Below are 16,035 nucleotides of genomic sequence, written 5' to 3' on the forward strand. Positions count from 1 at the left end.
TCTTGTAACCTGGGGGGGGGGGGGGGAGGGAAGGTTTAGTCGTCAACCTGACTGAGACGGAGGTTGGAGGCGAAGGGTCCAAATGGAGACCATCCTTGGGACCAGAGGAAGTTGGTGACTATCCTCTGATGCTGCTGCGAGTAGCGAGAGAAAGGAGGAGCGATGGCTCCCAGCGTCGCACACACGCCAGCGAGGATCGCCTTGCTCGGGTTGGTAGCAGTGAGAGACAGCTGCTCGTGCTCGTAGAACAACGACTGCGCTCGCCAACATCAGTGACCCAGCATCGCCACCTCCTCCCCACCTGCTGTGTCACGTCGCCATGCTGGAGAACAAGCACGCCTCTGCTGCTGTACGCCAGCGTTCCTTCTCCTCCTCCCTCGCCATCTGCGAGCAGCCGCGTTACCCCTCCCCTCCCCTCACCCACTCCTCCTCCTCCTCCTACCAAGAATGAGAGGAGCGCTGGGACGCTGCAGGGACAGGACGTAGACAGGCAAAACTCTAGTGCCCCCGCTGATCCCTCGCTTCCTTGCACTCTTGCGAGCTCCACCAGCCTTGTTCTTCTCTTTCTCCTCCGCCTCCTCCTCCTTCCCCTCGAAGAACTTGTGCCTAAGCGGGTGCCTGGCGTCGAGGTCAAACGATTGAAGAGGACGAGGGGCAGGGGAGAGGGAAGGACGCGGAGGAGGAGGAGGAGGAGTAGGAGATGAATGTTTTACCCAGCATCAAGCAGCCCCGCTGTCAAGTAGTCGCCAGATCGCTCAAGCTCAAGAAAGAGAGTCTGCAAAGCGATCAAGTGAGGCACGCATGCAGGAGGAGCAAGGAGTAGAAGCAGTAGGAGCAGCCACCTTGCTGTCGAGGTAGTGCTTGTAGTTGGACACGAGCTTCTTGTTCACGTGTGAGTGCGACGTGTCAGTCCTCGTCGCCTTCTCCACCGCGATCGCGACCCTCTCGTGCTCCTGCAGGTTGTGCAGCCCAGACACGAAGTGGATCGTCTGGTCCGGCAGTGCCAGCCGCTTCACCTCCTCCTCGATCCCCTTCACGTCGATGGAGAACGCATGCCCCTCCTCCAGCGGGTTGAAGTTGCGATGGTCGCGCAGCACCATCAGGGCCACCAACACCTCCTCCGACCCATCGAGCTCGTCCAGCAGCACGTCGGGCACGAAGAGGTGCGACACGGCTGACTGCACCATGCTCGCGAGCCGAGCCTCCAACGGCCACGTGCGGGAGGGCGAGGAAGCCTCCAACTCCCTCCCCCAGCTGAACCAGGCGCGAGGGATGCTGGTCGTGATCACCGCGCCCTCGCCAGCTCTCATGCTCCCGAACTGCGTCGGTCCAGCGTTGAGGTCCAGGAAGGCGAAGCGATCGTAGCAGAGGAAAGCGTCGGCCCCGAGCTCCTCCTCGGGGTCAACGAAGTACCTGTACACAAACTGCGAGCCCACTGCTCTCCTCAGCTCGCTCCCTTTCTTCCCCGCCATGCTCCCCTGCAGCTTGTCCAGCAGCCCCTCAGGAGCGAGCTCGAGCTTGTCGAGGTTTGCGATGAAGAGCGTGTACGACTGTACTGAGTTCTCCCCCTCAGAGCTCTTGGCCCCTCCTCCCCGGTGGAACCAGCTTCCCTCCTCCGGCTGCTTCTTGTCGCTGTCAGTGTCGAACTTGTACCTCTTTCCCCCCGCAGGCGCGTACGTGTCGTATATCTCCTTGAGCCTCTGATACACCCTCCCTTCGATCGGAACCCTGTACTCCAGCAGCTCCTCCTGCTCCTCCTGCCTCGCCCCCTCCTCCATAGTTCTCACGTCTCCCTTGGCATCTCCTGCCTTGCTCTTGCTCTCCTGTAGTGTCATCGAGGTCTTCACCGCATGCTCGAGAGCGCTCTTGAACTTCGCGTCGACATGAGCGACATGGAACCACAGGTCGTAGGAGACGTGCAGCTTCTCGCCGGTCTCCATGCAGGAAGGCTGCAGGGAGGGCATGGACTTCATGAGCAAGTCTTCGAACTCGGAGGCCGAGAGGGAAGTGAAGACGTTGTTGGAGTTGTAGTCCAAGTTGATCAGAAACACGTTCACCACCAGCGGGATCTTCATGGGAGCATGCTCCCGCCCGAAGGCAAACCTCGGAAGATGCTTGGGGAGGACGGGGCGGAGAGGCGAGATGAAAGCCTCCTTCCCTGTCGCTGCCTCCATCGACTCTTGCGGGATCAGCACGAGAGAGAAGAAGAGGAGGACCAACGTGGTTCCAGCAAGATCCCTCGCCCCTGCCTGTCTCCCTTCAACCTCCTGCATCTCGATCGGCAGCTCTTCCTCTGCTTCTGTTTCCTCTAATACCCTCACCAGTGCACAACGAAAACAACAAGAATCTTCACCTACTCCTCTCCTCTTCCCTCACCTCTCCTCTTTCACTTCCCTTCACCTCACCTCTCCTCTCCTCTCCTCTCCTCTCCTCACCTCACCTCACCTCTCCTCTCCTCTCCTCTCCTCTCCTCTCCTCTCCTCTCCTCTCCCTTCAATCATGCTTCCACCATTTTCTGCCACGCCATCGCTGTTACACTGGTAACCGTCAAGTCTGGTACCATCTCAGGCTCGCCTCATCGCGACTTTGCTTGACTAAAATTTATTACTCACTGTTTGCCATCCAACGAGACGTCAGCTAAGCTGCGAAGAACAGACCCCAGTCCTCTCGTCCTCAAGCTCGTCCTCTCGTCCTCAAGCTCGTCCTCTCGTCCTCAAGCTCGTCCTCTCGTCCTCAAGCTCGTCCTCTCGTCCTCAAGCTCGTCCTCTCGTCCTCAAGCTCGTCCTCTCGTCCTCAAGCTCGTCCTCTCGTCCTCAAGCTCGTCCTCTCGTCCTCAAGCTCGTCCTCTCGTCCTCAAGCTCGTCCTCTCGTCCTCAAGCTCGTCCTCTCGTCCTCAAGCTCGTCCTCTCGTCCTCAAGCTCGTTCCCTCGTCCTCAAGCTCGTCCTCTCGTCCTCAAGCTCGTCCTCTCGTCCTCAAGCTCGTCCTCTCGTCCTCAAGCTCGTCCTCGCGTCCTCAAGCTCGTTCTCTCACCAAAGCGTCCGGGTGATCGTACAGTAGAAGAGTACGAGCGCGCCTGCCGTCAGTGCAGAGTCAGAGAAGAAGGTGACTTGTAAGCACATGGGAGAGGAGAGGCTTACCTTACCATGGCATCTGGACTCCAACTTGAAAGTCGCTCACTCGGCAGGAAGCTTAGCGGACCAAGAGTTGAGGACACGCAGAAACAGCGTCAACGAGCGACGACGGTGTGACTGGGTTCAACTTTCAGTCTGACGTCCAACAAGTGTGACTGGGTTCAACTTTCAGTCTGACGTCCAACAAGTGTGACTGGGTTCAACTTTCAGTCTGACGTCCAACAAGTGTGACTGGGTTCAACTTTCAGTCTGACGTCCAACAAGTGTGACTGGGTTCAACTTTCAGTCTGACGTCCAACAAGTGGCTGTTTGTACCATAAATACCCTCGTCTTATGTCTTGCTGGATCCCCATCGACTTCCGTGGATCTGCTTGCCATCACTGAATCTTCATCGTCATCGCAGGTAATCATAGCTGTACTCCTGCTCCTGCTCCTGCTCCTGCTCCTGCTCCTGCTCCTGCTCCTGCTCCTGCTCCTGCTCCGGTCTCACGCACAGTCCGACGTGCCCCCGGTAACACTGAGCGATATTCGAAAGATTTGAAGAAGCTGCAAGCACGCAGCCATCCTCAATCGCTCAAGTGGACGAGGAACCAAGTGTCTGTTCCCCTTGCGTCTGAGTTCGACGAGCTCAGTTGCTTTCTTCAGTCTCCCGCCGAGCGCCTGCAGCTTGTCGAGGCTTCACATGCGGCGCCAGAACGACAACCAAGGGGGTCGAGCTGAGAACACGCGCAGTCGATGGAGGACAAGTCGGGCATCAAAGCTGTTGGTACATCCGAATGATCTTCTCCAGCAGGGGGCAGACAAACTGTCTTTCATGAGGGAGCTTGCTGCTTACAGTCACGACCAGCCGCAAGGAAGAGAAGCGAGTGAGACTGACCTCAACGGACAGCTCGCATCGCTCTTGTACACACCGATGCACAAGACCCGAGCTAGTGACCATGGCATATTGGATCCTAATAAACCTGGAGTCAAGGCAGGTTGTGCTTGCAAGGCATTACCAAGCACTACCCGCCAAACAACAACCACGTCGTCATGGCTGGAAGTCATCGCGCACCATGCATTCTGCGCCTTCTCTCAGGCACAAACCTTGACCTGCTTGCCTCACCTTCTCGTCCAGGGCGACCGAGTGGAGGCGACAGCCTGTTGGTTTCCTAGTGCAGAGAGCTTGAGCGATCTCGACTGGAAGAGAGGCTTCGCTCTTGCTTCCTCCTCTTTGACAGCAGGTCATCTTGCCATCTTCTGAGAGCCACCACACGAAAGCTGAAGCAAGCCTTCCTGAGACACAGCATCATGCCATGTCACCTCCTCCCGCCTTCACCGACAAACATGGATGGCCTCGCCATCAGCCGCTGACCTGCGTCACCATCACCATGCTCTACGAGCCCCAACGGCTCCTACCACACCTCGCAAATGCGACGCAACGCTGACGGTCCAGACGGGAGGCAACTCTAGAGTCCATAGCTCGTCGGTGCCTGACGAGCAGGCGATCTTGAATATCTTGCTGGTGGCGTTGGAGTCCCAGTGAGCGAGGAACATCTCTCCCGTATCAGACGCAACAAGCGACACGACGTCAGTCTGTGCAAGCCCCAGACCGTCTAGTCTGACTCGAGCGAGAAGTCGAGCGTCTTCCACTGAGATCACAAGCAGCGTACGGCAGGCATGGTCCTACAAGGGAAGAGTGATCCGAGAGCGAGGCCCTCCTAGAGACACTGAGAGGTGTCGCAAGTGATAGAGACGTGCAAGTTCTTCAGCTACCAGCACGAGGATCTTGCGCGAGCATGCAGAGCAGATGAATCCTCTCTCCGCAGAAGCGTTCCCTAGTCGTGATCAGACATGAAATCTTTCGCATGGTTACCTGGCAGTCTGATTGTCTTCAGCATGCTGCCGGTCTTGACTCGAAACATCACGACTCGTTCCTGAGCGATCATCCCTGATCCTCCGAACCTATCCGCCACCAACAGCTTGCTCCTGCACCGACTGAGGGCGAACGCGGTCGGTTCTCGCAAGGCCTGGTAACATCGTAAGACGGAGATGCGCAGCAGGAGGATGGACCTGCTCCCCCTTGCCCTGGTAGGACATGAGGATGTCGCCGTCCATGCTCACCTCCAGGAAAGATCAGATCGGCCTGGCGTCGCTCGCTCTCACCTTCACCGCCCTCCCAGGCTCGAAGCGCGAGCCATCGCCGCTGCCAGCCTTGCGCTTCACTTAGTTCGCACCGCATGCAGCGCACCCATCACCTGCAGCAGGAGGAAAAGCGATGCGCTGCCATCGCCTTCTACCTGCCATGGCCGTCGCAAGCTCTTGCTCCCCACCAAGCTGCCCGCATGCATGAACTCCTTTCTGCAGTGCATTGCGGGGGATTCGAGATAGCTGGTGTACCCGGTGTCGTTCAGATGACGGGGTTAAAAATTCAGTGAAGTATGGCAGTCAGAATGATCCGGTGGACCGACTAGGCTGCCAGGCCTGATCAAGGGACCACATTTATGGATTCTCTACTAAAACAACAAGACAGGCTTGTCGGAGCAAGACCTCACATGAACATATCGTCGCCACCTGCAGTGAATGTCAGCGTCGTGACCGTCTTAGGTGACCTGCTTGACCTGGCGGCTGGAAGATGTCGTCTGGAATCTCTCGCCTTGTCCATCCAAACGCAGGACCATTCTAAGAGAAATCACGAGGTCAGTGACGGCACGTGACGGTCGGCAAGCAGCACAAGGTCACCGGGTTGGGAAAAACGCCGGGAGGGCCAAAGGGATCCACGCGAGCTCCTGGAGGAGCCGCCAAGCTCCCTCCTGCTCACCGAGGTTATCTCCCTGACTGCCCTCGCACTGTCCTGCCTGCAAGACTTCCACCGCCTCCCAAGGGCCCGACGCCTCCTAATGTGTCGATCAGTCGAACAAACGGAAAAGTCGCTGACACCGAATGCCGGATGCCGAGGCCCAAAGAGATTTCCCTCGGCTCCCATGCCTGGCATGACCTGCTCGGCTTCAGAGCAAGCAGGCAACGAGCAGCAGTGCCACCGGGTGACCGGGGAAGAGACCTCCTCCCGGCATCAAGTCTGTTCTGCCTAAGTCCGTATACACCTGAGCAAGGTTCCCTCCGAGTCCTCCTGGATGTCCGACATGCTCTGGCCTCCAAGGAAACGATCCGCTCCTCGGAACTTCTTCTGCTTGCATAGCACAGCCATGTTGTGAGCTGACGAAGGATCAGCGCGATGTGTCAAATTCAGCTACAACAACCTGGACGGTTTCTTTGGAACGAGGGACGGTAATAGCTTGTAAGTGATGTTGATGCGAACAGCTCGGAGAAGAGCTTCAAGATCGGTATAAATCTTTCAAGCTCCATCAGTCACTAGAACCGAGACAAAGCACTGTGATCTACCTTTTCGTAGTCAGAAATAAGTCTCTGAGAATGCAGAGTCTGAACGAAGTCGGAGATTCTTGATGATTTGAGAGTGTCAGTCAAGGGTGACTTAATACGACAAGAATGTTCACGAAGAGAGGGGAGCCACCTGAGCTCCAGAAAGAACACGTCCTGGACATTGTCTGAAGCTGCATGGACAAGCAGGAGGTCCTGGAGCCCCACAAGTTTGACATTGACCTGAACCTTCACGTTCTTACCTCCATCGTCACACATTTCACGGTGAATAACGCGAGGGACGAGGCATGACGGTAGAAGAAGGAGAACGCATCCTGGCAGCTATACGAAGAGTGAGATCGCGTCATCTAGTGAGGGTTACTGAACCCGTTCCAGTCGCTTGGGAAGGGGACGGGGGTCGAAGGGGCAGCTGCAGACGTCATTGAGGGGTTTAGATGAGCAAGACTCATGCCGTACCCTTGATGGCTGCAGCTCTCGATTCTTCAGCAGCCACGAAGCGAAACCCTGTCAACTGTAAGCCTGCATAGACATGCTGAGGTCATGCTACAACCATCTTTCTCGAGACAGGCGTGAACGGCAAAAGCCAGTGCGTCTGCTTCAGAAGTGAACTCTCCCTTTTCAGGAAGTTGTTTGATCGCTGACTTGAGTGCTTCCATGCCTATCAAGATCACACGCTGAGAATGTGCCCATTTGTTTTTTTCGTCACCGGGACATAAGAACCAGCTATGGCTCATTCCAAACCTCACACTCTCTCTTCTCCCCAATCTTCTCCTCTCCTCTTGCTCAACCATCCAACTAAAGTCACATCTCCAACTCCTCGCGGTCTTCTCACTCTCTCCTGCCGCCTGTCCCCTATGTGCGACTGAATTTTTTGCTCTCAATTTCGCCCTCTTCAACTTCTACTGAGCGGAGGAAGAAGGTGGGAGCATTGGAAGAGGATCTTCGCTCGATGGCAGGAGAACAAGGAGGAGAAGCACAAGGAGGCGCCAGGGGTGGGGGAGGCGTTGTGGGGCTAGCGAGGACCAGGGGGAAGGTAGCAAAGGAGTGCAGCCATAGTTTGTTTGTTTTCACAACCTGGGGCGGGCATGGTTTTGAGGTTGTTGTGTTGGGACTGACTTGCGGGTGAAGAGACAAGGGAGGAGAGGAGGGAGAGGAGGGAGAGAGAGGAAGGAGGAGCGAGAGACGTGTAGCAAGGGAGAAACATAAGGGAATCGAACAAGACAGACAGACAGACAGACAGACAGACAGACACATGTTGAACATCCCTTCCTCGAAGCGAGCAGGTACGCGGTGTTTCAGATTCCAAGTCACTCAGTGAACTCTCAGCTCTGCTCTCTGCGTGCCTCCTCCTTGTGTCCCTGGCAACCTTGGCAGGTTCGTCGCATCGTATGACGTCCAAGCATCAAGTGACCATTGCGCAGTCATAACGCGGGAGAAGACCTTTAGCTGGCGAGGGCAGAGCCTTGAGTCTATTCCTCCAAGCATCGCTTACTTGCCCAATGGCGCCTTTCCTGTGACTCCCGTGGAGAATGCAGCAGCGTCAATGCCTCGGGTGGTCTATCAGGCCAATGGGCAGCTGCCTGAGCCGCGCACAAACCCGACGCAAGGCATGGTCAGGCTTCCCTACAAGCACAACGGCCAGGTCGATCTTCGTGGGGACTCGTTTGCCCCTTCCTGTAGCTGATTCTACTGGTTCAGTTCCCTGAAGCAGCGAAGCCAAACCCTGCTGAGGATCTCATACCTTTGAATTACCGTCAGAATGGACAGGTGAATCTCCTCGGACACGCTCTGCTCTAAAAGCAGGCAGTTCCCTGAAGCTCGTCCTCCAAACCCAGCTGATGGGTTGGTTCCGATGCAGTACGGGGACAACGGTCAGGTAAGTCAAGAGTGCTACTCTCGCGCTGCTCTCTGACTTGGCTCTTACACCATACCGCAGTTTCCTGAAGCAAGGCGGCACAGCCTGCCAAGCGACATCCATCCAGTCAGTTACATGAGCAATGGACAGGTGCGTGTGGTAGCTGTCACTTGTGAGAACTTATCGCTCTGTTCATGTTTGGTGGTGAGCAGTTTCCTGAAGAAAGGAGACAAAATCCTGCTGACGAGATGGTTCCGCTCTATTATCGTGACAATGGACAGGTAGCTGTGTTATCTATCATACTTCATCTTTAACAGTGTATGTGGTCGCCTTTTCTGTGCAGTTTCCCGAGCCGAGCGACCGCGATTCTGCAGGAATCTTAAAGCCTCTGTCTTACCAAGCGAATGGGCAGGTATGTAATATGATGTTGCTTGACGCGAGTGCTGCGTTGACTGCCCTGACGTCTGTGGTCTTGTAGTTCCCTGATACGGACCAACCCGGTGAGCTCGAGCTAAATCCCATCTTCTACCTCGACAACGGGCAGGTACTGCTGTCGTACTTCGACTGAGTATCATGACTTTTATGTGTTTGTTAGTTTCCAGAGACACGGGGATCTATGGCCTTGAAGTCAAGAATCCTTGGCGGCTTTAAGGTTGCCTGTGCTAGAACCTCAAGTCAGCGATTGACTGCAGCGTCTCAGCATGTAGCAGCAGCTCGTGTTGGCCAGCGCCCCTACTTGAGGGGACCTGCCCTTGTGCGAAGAGGCTTGGCAAATGTTGTGTGGATGCCTATTCAAGTCGATCACTAGTACGAAAGTTAGCTACAGAGGGTCGCGGAAGGGGGCTGCTGTCCGGAGGGCCGCGTGCGGCAACGTCGGTGTGTTCCTTTGGCAGTTAGATCAGTGCGTTATTGTGCCGTTTTAAACAACCGGGCCAAGTGCGTGGGTGAATGTCCTTACTTACTAGCTCTGCTTGCTGGCATGCACGAGCAGAAGCGGGCTGGGCCTGCTGCTGCTGCTGGTCGGATGCCGGGATTCGATCATGCCTGCCCACACTCCGAGGCCGGGTCGGGCCCCGGCATTCTGGTCGCCCCGGCGGCCCGACTGGAAGCTCCGTCAAGAGTCACTGAGGTCATGCGGCGGCCACCTGAAGCTTCCTTTACTCAAAGTTAAGTTAAAAATCAGTACGAGGACAATCAGGAGAGTCGAGGTCATCAGTTTCGAGGAGGTGTGAAGTTTTGAAATTTGATTCTGAGATTTGAATATAGACCCGCGTATTTCGATTTCTCGCCTTTAGTGCCTTAGTCAAAAAATGGCGGGAAGATGCCGAGTGTGTGGGAGAAGAAGCGAGGAGGAGGTCTGTGAGGCTTGTGCGGAGCTTGACTGCTCTTCTCCTCTCCTTGTCTTCTCCTGCTCCCAATGCGGAAGTGAGAACCAGATCGTTGAGAGCGACCAGCTGCTCTGCGAGGTTTGCGGCCACTGCGACGAGCACGTGAAAGGAGCTGAGACGCGGAGAGGAGTGAAGGATGAGCAGCTTTCGATCGGAGCTTCAGACTCCGGCACTATCGATTCATTCTTCTGTTCTACTTGTTCCGCCTTCAATCAAAATGTCCTCATTTCCCAGCAAGGTGCTTGCTGCGAGGTGTGCGGGTCGCGGGAAGCCAACCCTCGTTCAACCCTGAGGGTGGCAAGGAAGCTGATTCAACCACCTGTCAGCTCTCTTGGAGATATTCCGGAGGAGCCGCAGGTGCTTGATCGTTTCTTTCCCAAGCAACCAAAGCATGATAATGAGCCTAAAAGTACCCTATCAAAGCTCAGATTGGAGCAAACGATGCCAGCTGCAATAGCTTTTGATACAACCAACACAGTATCATCATCTATTTCTGATCTGCTGCAAGAAAATGCACAATTGAAACAGAACATCATTGAACTGCAGAACAGCTTGTCATTTTCGGAGGAAAAATTGAAATCAATTGGAATTGACCTTCATCACGTAAAGCTTTCCCTGGACAGGGTTGAGAAAGAAAACTCGAATTACACATCATTTCATGCCAACATCGCCAAACTACTGCTAATACCCAGCAACGAACCAAAAGATATAATCCATGTGAAAATAATCGAGAAACTGAACCAGCTTCTGACAGACCAAAAAATGATGCAAACAAACAAAAGGAACATGAACGATAATGACATCAACATTAGCAAAAACAAATCCGAGCAACAATCCAAACAGAACAATGCACAGGAGCTGCGAGAGGCAGAGAAGGAGAGGGAGGAGCTGAGGGCGAGGGCGGCAGAGGCGGCGAGCGGCTCAGAGGCGGAGGTGTCGGGGCTACGGGCGAGGCTTGCAGAGGCCGAGGGAGAGCGGGAGAGGGCGCTGGAGGCGCAGAGGAAGGAGGAGGCGAGGGCGGCCAAGGCGGAGAGGGATCTGGAGGGCGAGCGCAAGGCAGGGGCGGAGGCGTACGAGGCGTACGAGGCGCTTGCACAGGAGCTGCGAGAGGCAGAGAAGGAGAGGGAGGAGCTGAGGGCGAGGGCGGCAGAGGCGGCGAGCGGCTCAGAGGCGGAGGTGTCGGGGCTACGGGCGAGGCTTGCAGAGGCCGAGGGAGAGCGGGAGAGGGCGCTGGAGGCGCAGAGGAAGGAGGAGGCGAGGGCGGCCAAGGCGGAGAGGGATCTGGAGGGGGAGCGCAAGGCAGGGGCGGAGGCGTACGAGGCGTACGAGGCGCTTGCACAGGAGCTGCGGGAGGCAGAGAAGGAGAGGGAGGAGCTGAGGGCGAGGGCGGCAGAGGCGGCGAGCGGCTCAGAGGCGGAGGTGTCGGGGCTACGGGCGAGGCTTGCAGAGGCCGAGGGAGAGCGGGAGAGGGCGCTGGAGGCGCAGAGGAAGGAGGAGGCGAGGGCGGCCAAGGCGGAGAGGGATCTGGAGGGGGAGCGCAAGGCAGGGGCGGAGGCGTACGAGGCGTACGAGGCGCTTGCACAGGAGCTGCGGGAGGCAGAGAAGGAGAGGGAGGAGCTGAGGGCGAGGGCGGCAGAGGCGGCGAGCGGCCTCAGAGGCGGAGGTGTCGGGGCTACGGGCGAGGCTTGCAGAGGCCGAGGGAGAGCGGGAGAGGGCGCTGGAGGCGCAGAGGAAGGAGGAGGCGAGGGCGGCCAAGGCGGAGAGGGATCTGGAGGGGGAGCGCAAGGCAGGGGCGGAGGCGTACGAGGCGTACGAGGCGCTTGCACAGGAGCTGCGAGAGGCAGAGAAGGAGAGGGAGGAGCTGAGGGCGAGGGCGGCAGAGGCGGCGAGCGGCTCAGAGGCGGAGGTGTCGGGGCTACGGGCGAGGCTTGCAGAGGCCGAGGGAGAGCGGGAGAGGGCGCTGGAGGCGCAGAGGAAGGAGGAGGCGAGGGCGGCCAAGGCGGAGAGGGATCTGGAGGGGGAGCGCAAGGCAGGGGCGGAGGCGTACGAGGCGTACGAGGCGCTTGCACAGGAGCTGCGAGAGGCAGAGAAGGAGAGGGAGGAGCTGAGGGCGAGGGCGGCAGAGGCGGCGAGCGGCTCAGAGGCGGAGGTGTCGGGGCTACGGGCGAGGCTTGCAGAGGCCGAGGGAGAGCGGGAGAGGGCGCTGGAGGCGCAGAGGAAGGAGGAGGCGAGGGCGGCCAAGGCGGAGAGGGATCTGGAGGGGGAGCGCAAGGCAGGGGCGGAGGCGTACGAGATTTGCAGTGATTTTGACGACCTTCAGAACAATGTTGGGAGTTTTGAGTCTGAGGTTGTTTACCTCAGGTCCCGATTGCGTCAGATTGAACGTCTTCTTGATGGCCTTCCATGTGACTATGTTTCACTTGTTGAAGACACTGAATGTTTGAGAGAAGATCTTCAAAGGCGAAAGGATGTGTTTGTCAAAGAATTTCAGGAATTCACAAGAGAGAAGGAGAGTTGGGAGATCGAGAAAGCGGAGCTGATGACAAGTTATCTTTCCATTCAACGATGCCCCTCTCATTGTGTAATTGTATCGCGAGAAGTTCTTGACCAAGTAGACATGCTCACTGACCAAGTTTCAGAGATCACAAGCGACATTTATTCGTTTAAACACAAGTGCATAGCAAGATTGTCTGCTATCAGCAGAACTTCGAAGGATTCGTACAACTATCAAGCAGGGATGATTCAGGAAATTCCAAACGTTGTTGAGGAACTCAATGCCAGCTCTTTCTCTGTGGTTCTTTCCGACGCTCATTCCAAGTTAACGACTGCGTTTTCTGGGTCCACGCAGACTGAGGGAATCGACCCGAGTACCTTATCGCCAGGTACGCAACCAGTAACGAACAAGCTTCGCCTCGCAGCCTCCTCACCATGTCAACGATCAGCAGCAGAAGAGTTCGAGGCGACATTGTCATCCATGCGTGAAGGCAGCCCAACATCGCTCAAGTTCGTCGAGGAGGCGCTTCGCGAGTATCCGCGGGTGGTTCTCGACGCTTCTCATGACGAGAAACTTGTGAAGGAGGAAGTGACGGCTGGCCCGCCACCTTCAGCCTTCAAGGCTTGGAGTCTCTTCCTCTTGGCGTTCCTTGCTTGTCTTGCCGTCGGGTGTCTTTTCACCCCGTGGCCTCATCAGCTGAGCTCCTTCAGCTCTTGCCTGGTGCAGCTGACACCCTCGAGCGCTCCTGCTCCTCCCAGCCCTTCACAGGACCGCGTGGAGCCCAGGGCGTGCGACCGACTAGTCGGCAAGGCGGAGCAAAACCTTGCCGAATGCCTCGAGCGAGAGCACAAGAGTCGAGTGATGCTGAAGCAGTTGCAAGTCAACTCGACCCAGTTGCATGAAGCCCTCCACTCATGTCGAACAGAACAGGCGATGGTGAAGGCGGCAGATGTTTGTCAAGATTCACGTCATCTGCTTTCAATTGCAGCCGCTGATGCCAAGGAGATCAAAAATGAACAAGTGAAGCAGGTAAGGAACAAATTGACACGTCAACTCGCGATCTGGTCCAGATTTATGTGATCTAACAAGAAGCTAAACCCACAATTCGCATCTCTTCCTCTTCCCCTCTTCTCTTCAACATCATCAAAGTTGCATCTTGCCAAGCAACGCCATGCTGACATCTTTCTGAAACGCTCCAGTCTGCTCGACCATGACGTCGCACGTGTTCCTTTTGTCACTCATGAGTTGGTAATGAGAGGCGGAGGGAGAAGGAAAGAAGAAGGGGAGGGGAAGAGGAGTTTCAAGTCTTACGCTCGTTGGTTGACGTTCTTCACGATACCAAACTTGAGGCTCCCGTCTGACCTCGGCACAACGCACATCTCGCCAATCTGCCGCACAAGGTCACGACCGTCTCTCGTCTCCCCAGGCTCAACACCTGGAAGAAGCCTCCTCCCATCACGAACTGAGCGCCTTCGCTCCACTGTGACCGCAGGTGAGTCTGAGCATCTCAACCTTCCCCTCACCTGTCGCGGGATGTTGTCTCCTACTGTGAACTTGGACGCTGCCATTCTCGCCTCCCACTCGGGTCCGAGCCGCTGCAGACACTCGCGAGCTGAGGGTCTCGCCTTGGCGTTGGCCTGCAGCATGTCGGACAGAAGAGAGAGAAGGTCGGGAGTGTTCAGGAGCGCCTTGCACTCCGCGTTGAGGCCCTGCTGGTCGAAGGATGCACTCTTAGAGTTGGCCCGGTTCTCGCACCACGCGCGGAGGTCGTAGTTGAAAGACGGGATCTCCCGCGTGGTCACCAGCCCGAGCGTTTGGATTCCTTTCTCTCCTGCCACCAGCGAGGGCATCAGAACTCTCAGAGCCGTGATGCCGACGGTGTAGATGTCGTACGACTCCGGCTTGAAGAAGTCTGGGTCTGGTGCTTCTGGCGGCGCATAGATCTCAGTGTAGTCATCCATGAAAGGCTTCTTGCCCTTCTCTACCGCAGACCCGAAGTCGATGATACGGAAGGGAGAGAGCTTGTCGTTCTCGACCAGCATGATGTTGCGCGGCTTGAGGTCTCGATGGATGATCCCCTTGTCATGCAACACGGCAAGAGGCAGCAGCGACTCGCCGAGAACTTTCTTGCAGAGGTTGATCTTGAGGTACACCACAGCTCCGCTCTTGAGCTTCACTGGCTGCGTGTCTCGCACGTCGAGGGTGCTGGCGAGGATGGGTGACATGCCGCCGCCTCGGTCGAAGAACGTGTCTAGAGTCTTGCCTTGCACCTGCGACCACACGAGCCCCTGCTTCGACCCGATCCCAGGCGGCAGCTGCCGTTCGATGGGCGTCAGATCGACTGTGCCCAGGAAATCGGCGACGCCGGGGATGCCCCCGAAGGAGGCGATCTTCTTGTTGATGAGAGTCTCTCCCTGAAAGGCCCGGATGGAGTCGGGGTCAGTGTTGGGCAGCTTGACCACCACCTTGATGTCCTTCCTCGCCGCGTCTGGGTTTGTCCGAGTGTCGTAGGTCCCGATGAACACATACCCGAAGCCTCCTCGCTGCATGTTCGATCCCCCGCCTGCTCGCCACGTCACCGTCAGCCGCTGCGCATCGAGGGTGCCGGCAGCCATCTGCTGCTCGTTGGCACGTGACGCATCTGACTTGGCCTTGTTCTGCATCCAGAGCGGGAGGCCAAAGGTGGGCCGGTCGATGGTTTCTGTCATGGAAGGCTTGGGCTTGGTGAGGGTCGGCTGGGGTTTGGGAGCGTATCTGGCCTGATACTCTTCCTCCCATATCGTCTCTTGAGTCGCCGTGTTGAAGTAGTACTTGTCGCCCGTCGCCTGTGCTCCATCGTCACCTCTGGCGTTGACAGGCAGGAAGACGCACCGGGTCCTGGTACTGCTCCCACGTTCCGTCTTGACGCTACAAGGGCAGCATGTGAGCAACGCGTAGAGGAGGAGGAGGAGGAGGAGGAGGAGGAGGAGGAGGAGGAGGAGAAGGAGGCGGAAGGGGGGGGGGTACGGGGTGAAGACTCACCGAGGTGGGACGAAAGTCTCTCTTCATCCAGAAGGGATCATCCTCATCCTCGTCTTTCTTGAACATGTCGAAGAGGCCCATCGACACGGCGACTGGCTTGCGACACTGACAGCAACGGTGATTTAATGACAAAGAAGAAAAGGATGTGATGAATGCTGTGATGACTCTGATGTTGAAAATGGCAATCGCGAGTAAGATGATGATGATGATGGTACGGAGAAAGTTGTGGTTGTGGTGATAGAAATGGTGATTATGATTGTCATCAAGATGATGACAACGATCGTAATGATGATGTTAATGGTAGCTGTTTAAGCTGCTATTGAGAATTGAATGATAACGATGATGACGATAGTGATCACTATTTTGACAACGATGATCAAGACAACTTTGATGGTGGTGGTGGTGATGGATCTAGTTTAGATGATGGTGATGGTGATGGTGATGGATCTAGCTTAGATGATGGTGATGGTGGTGGTGATGGATCTAGCTTAGATGATGATGGTGGTGGTGATGGTGATGGATCTAGCTTAGATAATGATGATGGTGGTGATGGATCTAGCTTAGATGATGGTGATGGTGATGGATCTAGCTTAGATGATGATGATGATGATGGTGATGGTGATGGATCTAGCTTAGATGATGGTGATGGTGATGGATCTAGCTTAGATGATGATGGTGGTGGTGATGGATCTAGCTTAGATGATGATGGTGGTGGTGATGGATCTAGCTTAGATGATGGTGATGGTGATGGTGATGGATCTAGCTTA

At 56.2% G+C, this 16,035-nt stretch overlaps 6 protein-coding genes across 6 annotated transcripts; 2 read left to right on the forward strand and 4 right to left on the reverse strand.

Moving 5' to 3' along the window:
* Positions 1-35: 35 nt before the first annotated feature.
* Positions 36-2,273, reverse strand: GUITHDRAFT_121852 (hypothetical protein; the record flags this gene model as incomplete). Its single annotated transcript, XM_005818902.1, has 5 exons — positions 36-254; positions 302-384; positions 443-618; positions 714-775; positions 843-2,273. The coding sequence occupies 5 exons, from the start codon at positions 2,271-2,273 to the stop codon at positions 36-38; spliced, it is 1,971 nt and encodes a 656-aa protein (XP_005818959.1).
* Positions 2,274-3,886: 1,613 nt separating this feature from the next.
* On the reverse strand, positions 3,887-5,229 carry GUITHDRAFT_121853 (hypothetical protein; the record flags this gene model as incomplete). The annotated part of the gene is made up of 9 exons (XM_005818903.1): positions 3,887-3,959; positions 4,010-4,085; positions 4,131-4,194; positions 4,238-4,407; positions 4,451-4,486; positions 4,536-4,797; positions 4,888-4,949; positions 4,988-5,141; positions 5,185-5,229. The coding sequence occupies 9 exons, from the start codon at positions 5,227-5,229 to the stop codon at positions 3,887-3,889; spliced, it is 942 nt and encodes a 313-aa protein (XP_005818960.1).
* Positions 5,230-5,662: 433 nt separating this feature from the next.
* Positions 5,663-7,244, reverse strand: GUITHDRAFT_121854 (hypothetical protein; the record flags this gene model as incomplete). The annotated part of the gene is made up of 14 exons (XM_005818904.1): positions 5,663-5,685; positions 5,733-5,793; positions 5,854-5,900; positions 5,933-6,008; positions 6,052-6,109; positions 6,214-6,327; positions 6,372-6,463; positions 6,514-6,571; positions 6,644-6,705; positions 6,753-6,831; positions 6,877-6,919; positions 6,967-7,014; positions 7,061-7,168; positions 7,217-7,244. 14 exons carry the CDS (start codon positions 7,242-7,244, stop codon positions 5,663-5,665), a joined length of 897 nt encoding a protein of 298 aa, XP_005818961.1.
* An 809-nt stretch (positions 7,245-8,053) lies between these two features.
* GUITHDRAFT_121855 (hypothetical protein) lies at positions 8,054-9,173 on the forward strand (the record flags this gene model as incomplete). The annotated part of the gene is made up of 9 exons (XM_005818905.1): positions 8,054-8,152; positions 8,209-8,277; positions 8,318-8,386; positions 8,447-8,515; positions 8,578-8,646; positions 8,709-8,777; positions 8,844-8,909; positions 8,961-9,017; positions 9,066-9,173. 9 exons carry the CDS (start codon positions 8,054-8,056, stop codon positions 9,171-9,173), a joined length of 675 nt encoding a protein of 224 aa, XP_005818962.1.
* A 502-nt stretch (positions 9,174-9,675) lies between these two features.
* Positions 9,676-13,327, forward strand: GUITHDRAFT_121856 (hypothetical protein; the record flags this gene model as incomplete). The annotated part of the gene is made up of 2 exons (XM_005818906.1): positions 9,676-11,418; positions 11,483-13,327. 2 exons carry the CDS (start codon positions 9,676-9,678, stop codon positions 13,325-13,327), a joined length of 3,588 nt encoding a protein of 1,195 aa, XP_005818963.1.
* GUITHDRAFT_166789 (hypothetical protein) lies at positions 13,303-15,375 on the reverse strand. The gene is made up of 6 exons (XM_005818907.1): positions 15,269-15,375; positions 15,119-15,154; positions 13,771-15,072; positions 13,683-13,727; positions 13,559-13,635; positions 13,303-13,475 (listed from the first exon to the last, which is right to left on the reverse strand). The coding sequence occupies exons 1-6, from the start codon at positions 15,347-15,349 to the stop codon at positions 13,391-13,393; spliced, it is 1,626 nt and encodes a 541-aa protein (XP_005818964.1). The 5' UTR covers positions 15,350-15,375; the 3' UTR covers positions 13,303-13,390.
* Positions 15,376-16,035: the final 660 nt, after the last annotated feature.

Source organism: Guillardia theta (genome assembly GCF_000315625.1).
Source record: "Guillardia theta CCMP2712 unplaced genomic scaffold GUITHscaffold_259, whole genome shotgun sequence".
Lineage (NCBI taxonomy): Eukaryota > Cryptophyceae > Pyrenomonadales > Geminigeraceae > Guillardia > Guillardia theta.